The 11,434-nt window shown below is 43.8% G+C and overlaps 1 protein-coding gene across 1 annotated transcript; it reads left to right on the forward strand.

Moving 5' to 3' along the window:
• Positions 1-240: 240 nt before the first annotated feature.
• Positions 241-10,068, forward strand: LOC109630784 (protein-L-isoaspartate O-methyltransferase domain-containing protein 2). Its single transcript, XM_020089170.2, has 7 exons — positions 241-401; positions 2,603-2,763; positions 2,902-3,052; positions 4,802-4,904; positions 4,989-5,160; positions 7,289-7,412; positions 7,543-10,068. The coding sequence occupies exons 2-7, from the start codon at positions 2,608-2,610 to the stop codon at positions 8,058-8,060; spliced, it is 1,224 nt and encodes a 407-aa protein (XP_019944729.1). The 5' UTR covers positions 241-401; positions 2,603-2,607; the 3' UTR covers positions 8,061-10,068.
• Positions 10,069-11,434: the final 1,366 nt, after the last annotated feature.

The raw sequence follows: 11,434 nt of genomic DNA on the forward strand, positions 1-11,434 counted from the left end.
GGACCTTTAAATAGTATTATTATTAACGGTGACAAGGTGACAACATTTTCTTAAAGTAACTTAAAGTAAAGGTCTGTTTATTTTTATTTCTATTAAAAATGTCTCAGCAAGTTATGAATCCCATAAAGAAAAACAACAAGCACCTGCATGGTGAAAGAGGTGAGCCAATCAGAGACAGGAGCGTGGGCGGGTCCTCACTCCCAGAACACGCCCCCCCCCCCCCCCCCTCGCCGTTATCCGTGCGTCCCTTGCGTGTGACGTCAGAGCGTCAGCTGGCCGAGTGTTTACATCCAGCGGTTGTGTTAGTGACGGAGCCTCCTCTTGCTCCTCTTCCTCCCGTGTGCAGCGGCAGGAGCTGAGAGGAGAAGCAGCGCGGACAGAACGACACCTCCTCTCCTCAGGTAGGACGGCGGCTCGGTGCGGGGGCCGCAGGAGGAGCCTCCGGGTTCGCTCGTTTTTTTTTTTTTTTCACAGCGACGCAACTCGGTCGTCTCCATTGCTCCTCTCGCCAGCGTCGCAGACAATGCGGCGGTGATCGACGGTGGTGACCTTGCCGCGGTGTGACAGCGGGACGGCGGGTGCACCGTGTCGCTCCGGTGGCTCACGGAGCTCCGCAGTGGGGTTTTGTGCGTGTTGTTCAAACGGGATCCCCTGCGTGGCGCAGACAGCCGCGGCCGCAGCGGCGGCAGCGCGGGGCGGGCTGTGGACGTGTGCGCTCAAACCACAGACCGATTGTAAAGAGCGTGAAACTGAAGCCACAGCTCCACTCTGACTCCACTGAGCGACCACGTCAGGGACGGAGCACACGTGCGAAAACTCGCGAAACCGCAAATAAACAGCGAAGCTCTAATCGCAATGTTTACAGGAAGTGTGTTCACTACTAAACCACTTAGTTTGTCCCCTAGCCGCTCACAGCGCCCTCTGCAGGCATCCTGTGCTAATACTATTCTAAAGAAGCAGCAGGGGGCTCATGCTGGATTATTTTCCTCCTGGAAATGAGCACAGCATCTTCAATCAATCACATTGCATTTGTATAGCCCATATTCACAAATATATTGCAATAAGGCGTAACGAGATGTGACCTCATCTGCACTTAACTCTCGACCAGAGTGAGCAAATAAAAAAATAATAGGAAAAAAAAGATTAACCTCAGAGCTCCTGAGAGGGATTCCTCAGGACAGACAGACGTGCAATTGACGAGCACATCAACACTAACAATATGTACAACATTCATGAGAAAAGACAGTGTGTAACATAAATTGAGAGGTGTATCAATGTTTAAAGTATTTTAAGAAAAACGGGAGCAGCTGTAATAATAGAAGTATTGCCAATATTTGTAGTAGTACACGTGAGAAGGCGTTTTGTAAAGCTAAGCAGTGTAGATTTAATCATAATCCACAATCAGCGACCTACGATAGCAACGATAAAGCACAAAGACTCCAGGGAGAAAGTCAAGTCGGTAACGTGTTGATGAGACATTCTAGGCCTACAGCAGCATAACTAAGATCTGGTCCATGAACCAGCTCTAACTATTGGCTTTATCACAGAGAAAACTCTAAATGTAGAGAGGGTGTCTGCCTCCTGAGCTGAAACTGGGAGATGATTCCACAGGAGCGGAGCTTGATAGCTGAAAGCTCTGGCTCCTACTCTACTTTTAGAGACTTTAGGGACAAGTACGCCTGAATTCTGGGAGCGCAGTGCTCAAGTGTCATCCAAGTGCCTTCAGAGGCAACAGGAGGTCCAGGCATATTTAAATACTCATAGAGCTTTGTTCTTTTACAACCTCATGGCTGTGGCCAGCATTTGGCCGCCCTGTGATCTCTGTCTGTGGTGTTGCTTTTGACGCAACACTGAACCACAGCAGCAGTCATACCTGCAGCTGTGCTCTGCCAGCACAAGCTTCCTTTAGGCCTCCAGAGTTGGCTGAACCAGTGCACACAGAAAGCCATCAATAATGCCAATCTCAACCACTTCAAGGTGTTTATCAAATCAGACCTGTATGTGTACTTTAAGTTCTTGTTATGTTCTTTATGAATATATTAAAGAAGGTTGTATTTTTTTACTGAATAGTGATTAGTGAATAATGAAGTCTTGAAGTAAAAAATGGCATTGTCTTCTGTGCCCACGGTGATGTCTTCCTACTGCTCAAACCCTTTAGGTGTTTCAGTTTCTGTGACTAATTGATTAATTGATTAGTCATTTCAGATGTAGTTGATGATGAGCGTGAGCTTCATAGGATGTTGTACCACTAAGATGTGAGGATTCAGCTCTGAAAAGGAAGTGAACAGTCTTCTGATTTACATGCTGTACAGTAACATGTGAAGTTTCTCAACTCTGAAATCTCCTTTCAATAATAAATCTAGTTTAAAAGCAATTGAAAAAAATTCAAATTAAATTAAGATAAACCGGTGTAGACAACTATGGAATATACAGCTCTAAGTAAAGTAATGTGATCATGCTGCTTCTCACAACCAAAGGAAGCCTGTATTTGTAGACTTCCCCTCACGACTGTGTGTGTGTGCAAAACAACACTTCCCTGGTTCCTGTGCGGGTCGCAGGATGGTTGTCACTGTGGGATAGTAAAGCATCTCTTTGTTTTCAGTCGGGATGGGTGGAGCTGTGAGTGCGGGCGAAGACAACGATGACCTGATTGACAACCTGAAGGAGGCTTATTACATCCGCTCGGACCTGGTGGAGCGAGCTTTTCGAGCCATCGACCGAGCGGACTATTACCTGGAAGAATACCGGGACAACGCTTACAAGGTGAGCAAATTTGAAAAGAAATGGGTTTCTGTAGTTCGTCACTGGTTGTTCATGATGTTTTTAAAGCTGTGGTGAGTTTTGATTGGCCGCAAGATTTTCTGGGTGTTAATGGAAGCGTATACTATTTGTGCTGGTTAGGATTTGGCATGGCGGCATGGAAACATCCACCTGTCGGCTCCGTGTATCTACTCTGAGGTGATGGAGGCTCTTGATCTGCACCCCGGCCTCTCCTTCCTCAACCTGGGCAGTGGGACTGGCTACCTCAGCACCATGGTTGGCCTCATTCTTGGTATGTTCAGCATCCTTTATTTCAACTCTGCCCCCCACCCCATCAGAGCTTAAGTTATGATGCTGATATTGAAACAGGGAGTTGGTTGTGGGTTCGGCTGGAGACCCACACGTACATCATGTTTACCCAGTCTGAGTGCGTGTGCACGTGAGAGTGAGTGCGTGTGTGTGTGTCCGCACAAGCGAGTGAAAGAGAGGTAGAGAGATGAGTCAGGAGAGTTACAATGATGCTTGTGCAGTTGCACAGAAATATTTCCAATCTAAGGAAAGTATCGATCACTATGTGGTGATCAGTGTTGATATTGTTCGGTGGTTGCAAAGAAATAGATGAGAAGAGATAAAATGGTTGGTTGTTTCCATGGATACACTATAACTTTTTCAGCATTTACCATTATAACATATCAAGTTCTGAGACCATCAAGTAGACACCAAGTTGTTATATGGACACAACAGTTGTAAAACATACTCAGAGTTCTCAGACATCCAGGCTATGGCTTTTAACATCTTTATTAATAATCTATTGAAAAGGCCTACTTCAAGATTTTTCCATTCAAAAGAGGACAGATAGAAAATCTTATTTCTTTCATCTCTAGATTGATGTTTTTCTTGTATGTAACTCCTGCCCTACTTAAAAAACTGGGCTCTGAAAGCATGCATGCCTCCTCTGTACTTTACTTCTAAGACATTATTAGGTAAACTACCATCTTACATTTCCAGCTGCGTATTCTAGCAGCAACTAAAGCATTAAATCTTCAACTCAATTTCATTTACATATCCCCAGGGTGCTGTCACAGCTTGGTAAAACTGTTTCTCCTCCTGTGCCTGGAACAAACTGCAAAATAACACTTCCAATCCCCCATTACAACACTTCCTTCTTTCAATATGTCTAAAGATGTTTTACTAGCTGTCCTAAAGGAAACGTCCTTAACTCAGATCACCGTCGAAGCCTGTATGCCTCTTTGCTATTTCCACTATGTTGCATTGCATGTGCTTAATTTTTTTATGTGATGTCAGAATAAAGGGAACATCTTTTTTATAGTAATAGAAATGTCAAACTCCTCTGGCACAGGCCAGCACACGATTTGTGTTTGTAGAAGATTGGCGTTATAAATCATCTGTGTATGTCTGTAATCTACAAATATTTGTTAATCTGAATTTTTTTTTAAATTAATATAAATAGAAGACAGACCTGTTATTAACATCTGTCCTGACATATCACAAGTGGTCAGTGTTCAGGTTTGAATGCACCTTAATGCATCCTGGGCCACTACTCAGCTGATTTGCCTGACCTGCTTCAGTTTAAACCTCTATGTTTCAAACATATGGTTACGCTTCTCAGTGTCCATACATGGAATTGTTTGTAGCCACCGACACACGTAATGATTGATACTTTTCTTAAGTTGGTGAAATCTTTCTTCACAGCTGCACACATTCATTCATTCAACCCCTCCTGACTCCACTTGCTCTCTTTCTCTCTCTCACACACACACACACACACACACACACACACACACACACACACACACACACACACACACAGCAGTTGTCCTTATTTTTATATAGAGCGGGGAATAAAGATCGGATCACAAATGGTCACAGGAAACAGGAGAACAGACAAACTTTACACTGACCACTTGTGATTCACACCTTAAACAAAACTAAGAGCACAATCGCTCATAATATACAAGCGTGTCTTTGTGTCCATGTTCATGTGTTTAATAGAAAACTGTGGACTGTGTTGTGCTCACAGGACCTTTTGGGGTGAACCACGGCATCGAGCTGCACGCAGATGTGATCGAGTACGCTTACCAGAAGCTCGACTCCTTCATCAAAACCAGCGATAGCTTTGACAAGTAGGTCTCTGTTTTGTTTTTTCTTTCTTCTTCCTTTTTTTCCTGGTGTGTTTAGTGTTTTCCATTGTTCCTGTGTCTATTCAGGTTTGAGTTCTGTGAGCCTTCCTTTGTTGTGGGCAACTGTCTGGAGATTCCTCCAGAGAGCCGTCAGTATGACAGGGTGTACTGTGGTGCTGGGGTGCAGAAGGAGCACGAGGATTACATGAAGAACCTGCTAAAGTTGGGGGGCATCCTGGTGATGCCTCTTGAGGAAAAGGTTGGTGTACCCCTCTCCCCTTAGCAGATATGTATTTGTTAATGTGTGTCAAAGTGAAACTGCTTAAAGTCCCCCTTGAATTCAATCGAGCTGCGCCAAATTTCCCACACCCATGAGCAGGAACAGCGTGTGCACTTCTGCTGCTCTAGATGAAAAATAATTATACGTCCCCTCTATTTGCAACATATTCTACCAGCAACTGCCTTTTTTCTTTGGACTGCGGAGGTACTTGTTGTGCCAGTTCACACTTAAAATGAACTTGCTCATGTTCATAGTTCATTATTTAAATTTTTTTTAGATAAGTTCATGGTTCCAAACATTAACTAATTGAAGTTCATTTGTTCCGTTTTGTTTATTGGGCTGGTTATGATTTAGATGACAAACTTACGATCATGTATTTAGTTATTGATCGATGGTGTCGGATCATGAATCCAGGTCCTCCAGTCACTTTAATGCTGAGTCCTGACTGTGTGCGCCATGTCTCATGTTTTACTGACGGTGTGGAGGACACACACACATTTTCTCTCGCTCCTGGTATTTCACAGGATGGGCTATAAGATGATGGCAATAGAAACGTGAGTGGCGTTCACTCCAGCGAGAGTGTTCACGTTCATCATTTGTAAACGTATTTGTTCAGTTCAGCGTTCACAAAAAATATAAACGTGTACATGCACAACACTGCCCGGGATCAATATCTTTTAACAACGAACCCCTCTGTTTTTGGAATGCTTGCTCCTTTACAGTCGCCTCTTTTTATATTCGCAACCAGATCTTTTTGTTCGTTTAGACACACTGCAGTATCTACTCAGAAGATTTTTTTTTTCTCAAAAACAATCTCTGGACCTACGTATGAGTCTGAAATAAAGTTAAATTGAATCGACTTGGCTTGTCCAACCCTTACAGCCGTCGCCTAGCAACAGAGCTACAGACGAAAAAGTAGTTTGGTTGTTCACCATTAGCTCTCCGGTTGGAGTACATTTAAAATTGTTTTATTTTGATGCTTTCATCTGTCTTGCTGCCGCCAATACCTCCCAAACAGTTCATCACAGAAGTGCAATGAATCATGGGATATGTTGTGCTGGGAGGCACCACCTGGTAGAGCCTCTGTTGCTCAGGGGGTGAAAAAGCACATTTGTCGGAGCCTCCGATTGGAACAGTCGCTGTGAGCAATCGTCATCAAATGTTGCCTCTGAAGGATGCAGCCTCCAAAGTGAGACACAGCTATAGACCTCAGTTCCCCAAATGAGCCAGATTTTTTTCTTTTATTTTCATCAAGATCCATTAATTATTTTCTCAAGAATCAGTGAAAAGGTTGAAAAACACTACATCTCTATACGTGGATTCCCTCCCACCGATCCAGATCTGCACCAAAATGTATTGGGTTCCTTCCTGACCCATACCACATCCTTCCACCAACTTTCGTGGTGATCTGCTTTGGTGTAATCTTGCTTAAAACAAATGAACAGGGGTGAAAATATAACTGCCTTAGCAGTGGTAATTACAACATAAGCTCCATTCAGACGTCCTGGGGATCGGAGAATTGGGTCCAGACATTTTACAGTCTTGTGTGTGTCCCCTTTTGTCTTGTGTTATGGAAATTGTGCTGCCATTGGCACAGACAACATGTCCTCCTCCTTCTGTCACCCTTTACACAAGTTTGAAAATATGTTGGTGGATTTCCTTCTGCCTTGTAGCCAAGATTACGACCGTTAAGGAGGAGAATGTTCTGTTACACCTAGCAGACGAAGGTAAATTGAGACACAGTGACAATACTGCATTAAGACAGTTTATGAAACTGTCTTTAATGTGTCTTGTATCCAACTTTGTCCACAGCTTTGAACGGATCATCTGAACCTATATTATTGTTATTTTCTCCTTGATATTTATTGTATTCATCTGTGTTTCTCTTGAGTTTTTGAAAATGTTGTTGGCTTTCATTGTTTTTATTTGTGGACAACACTTAAATCTGTAAAACGTGTGGGACTGACTGACTTATTGGAGCACACACACTGATGATATGGACTATAAATGCGAAGTAGATTTTGAAGTCTGTGGAACAAATGAAAAAATGTACCCACACAAAGTAGAAACAAAAATAAAAGGTTTCATCCTGTCGCATTTTCTGCAGTTGACCAAGATCACCCGTACAGGGGCGAACAGCTGGGAGACCAAGAAGATCATCTCTGTGTCCTTTGCTCCTCTGGTGCTGCCTAAACACAGCACAAATGGCAAACCCAAGACTGTCCCCCTGCGTGAGTCTCATTTTCAGACTTTATTTAAATTAAAACTATAGCTAATTATGAATATCATGACATGTGTTATTCACTCTTGCCGTGTCTCTTCTGTTTTTTTTCTGCTTTCCTCTGGTTCTCAACTTTGCAGCCAGGTATGAGGTACGGACGTTACAGGAGCTGGCTCGTATCTGCATCCGCCACACCCTCCGAGTGACCACAGATGGAGGAGACAACCAGTCACGTGGCCAGGGCTCCTCCTTCAGCGTGGGTCGGGGTCTGGCAGTGGCTGGACTCCATAAGTACGGCCCTCGCTTCAAGCGCCGGCGCGTCCACAGGCGCCACTGCAACATCCAGGTGGTCACTCCCCTGGACAGCAACAACAACCAGGGAGGCAGGGTGGCAGACGAGGAGGAGGGAGCAGGGGAGAGGGAGGCAAGGCGGCAGGCGAGGGGGAGCAGGAGGGGAGCGAGAGGAGTGGTGGCGGAAGAGGAGGACACGGTCGTGGAGGAGGATGAGGAGGAGGAGGAGGAGCAGGAGGAGGAGGAGAAGGAGACTGGGGAGCTCCTGCGACCCCAGCCGGCCGTGAACATCCTTAGGGAGAGGATACTGGGCCTGCCGCTGCCCGAGCCTCTGAAGATGTACCTGCTGTTCTACAGAGAGAAATGAGCCACAGATCTGGAGTCCAGAGAACAACCCAGCAGGAGCTGAAGCCTCTGTTACAGCCCCACCCCCGCCCGCACAAGGCAGGACAACATGCCCCCCCATCCTACTGACACCTAGCCCCACCATGGGTCTCTCTCTCTTTCACCTGTCTCCATCCATTTTCTGTCCCTGTTTTCGCTCTGCCTCCCGCTGTTCTTTACCTCGATTAGTACACCTTAAAGAGTCAGTTACTGTGTCCGGGGGAGGGGGAGGGGGTTGGGGGGGGTGCTTTTCTACTCCGGGAATAGAAACGAAATAGAAGTAAGTACGTACACGGTTTTCTGAATTAGCTCCGCAGCTCTTTGTAACTCATTTACTAATCAATCACTGCCTGACAGCAGCTCGACAGCCCACAGCAGCCTGGGTATCCTCAGCTTATAAGAGGTGGAGTCAGTGGTGCTGAGAGGGAGCTCCATCGTTGTCTACAGTAGTGGACCAGACATCGCTACAGAGTTCACACACTGCAGCAGCAGACAGACAGAGCAGCTTACCCAGAGGCCAGAGGGTGCATGGCTTCACTAGAGAGAACTCCAGCTGTCCCCCGAGCTGGACGTAGATTGCAGGAGGTGTGTGGAAGCTGCTTTGTCCACAGGAGGAGGAGCGTGTCATGTCACCTAATGGGCATTGGTGTCATTTTTGAACAGAAAAATGTAGAGTTGTGTGAGGCTCAAATTTTGTGAGCCAAGAAAATGTGAATTCAAAGATTGGAGGATGTGAAAAGTGATTTTTCTCTTTTGACTTTATCATGTTGGATGATATTGTCTCGTGGCCACGGTGTTGTGGCGGTTGTGATTATTTCCAGTGATTTCAAAACAAAAGAGAGGGAGCGTTGCCTCAAGCCCTCGGCCTCTTAGATTACTTCACTTAGATCGTCTGCTTTTCTAAGGCGTCGCTTCAAGCATTTCATGAGACCAGTTAACATTATAGAAGGTTGAGTTTTCCCTTTTTCTATGCACGTGTTTCGTTGTACAGGCGTCCAAATCCTTGCGTGTCCCACTGTTTTTCTCTACATCCCACTATGTTCTCTTAAACATAAGAGAATGACCAGATAGGATTGCTAACTCACTTATATTCCAATCTACACACAGTAAATAAACCAGCATGATAACAACATCATTGTTTTTGATGATTGACAGTGTCCAAGTTTTCGCTCACTGTGCTCACCCATTTTTCTTTATTTTGTAAAATCTTGAGTTTTGAATTTTCTGGACTTGAAGTGTTGCGTACATTTTGAAAATGTGTGTATGTTTTGTTCTGTGAAACACGAAAACGTGAAGATACTTTGACACATAGAACAAGTATCATTTAATGAATATTTTCTCTCGTAGTTTATAGTTCGATGGGGCATTATTCCTTTGTACTTTTTGCTTTTGTACAAAACTTTCCACTCCTTTCTGTGCCAATTTGAAGTTGCATGGACTAAATTCTTGAAGAGTGAATTCTTAAGGACACAGCAGAACAACAGGAAGTCACTCATTTGAAAAGCGAAGCTGACCGTTTGTTGGTGTCTTATCATTTCTAAAAACTGCTCCACCACCACAGAAAGGACTTGTGGATTATCTCGTGAAGCATCAAATTACTCCCATTTGAACGTTTGTATCCGTGTTGAATAGCAGAGTGATCTTTGCACCCGGTTATCAGTGGATTTTGGATGTGACAGGAGGTATTTGAAAAACATGCAGCTGTATATCGATAATAAATCCAACACTGAATGGGAGGAATAAGTCCAGAAAGCAGAAAACAGGCCTGAGAGTAACATCATGCTTCAGTGCTGCTGGATCCTGTATTTAACCATTCCCTTATTCAAATTTGGTACCAATACTGTTTGGGTGTTGTGCAGTTGTATTTCTTTGCTGAATGTAAACGATGATGATGATATTTTTTGCACTAAACAAGGTTTTGGTGCAAATTGCTTGTTTTTGAAACTGAGCTGTTTGATTGAGCTGATAATAAACTCCATTATATAAAAGAACGTGTAGGTGGGTATGACTGATGAGTTTGGTGAAGGCAGCAGCTGCTGGTTTCAGTATTGATCCTTTCACACATAGTCTCTCGTCTTGGTCTAACACAGGTAAATAAGCCTCAGAAGATTTATAAATGTGGGTGTGAAAATGAACTGACTGGTAGAAGCGACGTGCATTTTCTCTTAGTAATGAGTGATGTTACCAGCAAAGAACCAGATAAATAATTTGTGCCTTTTATTAGTGAAAAAAAAGCTTTGAGTTGACATTTCCTGGACTGTCGCAGTTGCCCCTATACGATAACATTGCAGCCACTTCTGCTATATTGCGGCTGCCGGTGGACACAATCTATTGGTCAAATTCACTGCCACGCCCACATTTATAGCACAGGGAACAAGTTGAAAAATACCAGATTTCCCCTACAAGGCTTTTCTTGGTTTTAAAGTTAACTCTGACAGAGAGAATCACTTAAAGGTTCAGTTTGTAAGATTTTGGTGAAAGGGATCTATTGGCACAAATTGAATATAAAATAATCCTCATGATGTTTTCACTAGTGTGTTTCATCAAAATTGTATGAATTGTTTTCTTTACCCTAGAAGGGTATATTTCCATCGAGCAGGTCCTCTTTATGGAGGCCACCATGTTTTTAACAGTAGTCCAGACTGGACAAACTAAACACCTTTGAGTTATGTCAACTCAAGGTTTCCACAGGTCCTCTGTGACGTTTGGAAGGGGAGGGTGAGGTGAGGGGTATTCAGCTGCGACATGCAATTTCACCACTAGATGTCACTAAATTCTACACACTGTACCTTTAACTCAATCTCACTGGAAGGACAAAGGGAGAGTAAAAAACAAGTCAGTCAATCTAAAATGGCCTTTTCCTCTAGGGGAGGGACACAGGTACTAACATGTGGTTTTTGTGATTTGTGATCTGGTCACAAGTCTGAGCGCGTGCGTTCACAATTGGTATTAAAATATAGCCCCATATGTGTTTTGTGATTCAAATGCATTCTTCTAGTCTGTGACAGTGGCCGAGCACACAGTGCTGCACTGCTGCCACCACCAATCTTGATAAAAAGTCAATTTAAAATGATTAGAAATTCCATATTTAAATTATACATTTTACAGATACATTTTTTTAGTTAAAAACAAAAGCATGCACATTTATTTCCCCATGTAACCCCTGATGTTATGTCAGATTAGCAGCAGTTGCATTTACAGCACCACAGGAAATATAGAGGTGATTTTTTTTATTTTTGCTAACTCCCTCCAGTCTACATCCTTACAGGGGATGGTCAGGTGTCATATGACTCTGGTACTGATATTTTGGGGTCAGGGGCTGAAAAGTTTGGGGAACACCTGTGTTTTAAGAAATCA

The sequence above is a fragment of the Paralichthys olivaceus genome, chromosome 6, assembly GCF_024713975.1.
Source record: "Paralichthys olivaceus isolate ysfri-2021 chromosome 6, ASM2471397v2, whole genome shotgun sequence".
Classification (NCBI taxonomy): Eukaryota; Metazoa; Chordata; class Actinopteri; order Pleuronectiformes; family Paralichthyidae; genus Paralichthys; species Paralichthys olivaceus.

Excerpts from the sequence above, each read along its gene's own strand:
- LOC109630784 (XM_020089170.2), top strand. The coding sequence starts at position 2,608 with ATGGGTGGAGCTGTGAGTGCGGGCGAAGACAACGATGACCTGATTGAC. Across the intron at positions 3,053-4,801 it reads CATGGTTGGCCTCATTCTTG|GACCTTTTGGGGTGAACCAC; the intron begins GTATGTTCAGCA and ends TTGTGCTCACAG. Across the intron at positions 5,161-7,288 it reads TGATGCCTCTTGAGGAAAAG|TTGACCAAGATCACCCGTAC; the intron begins GTTGGTGTACCC and ends CATTTTCTGCAG.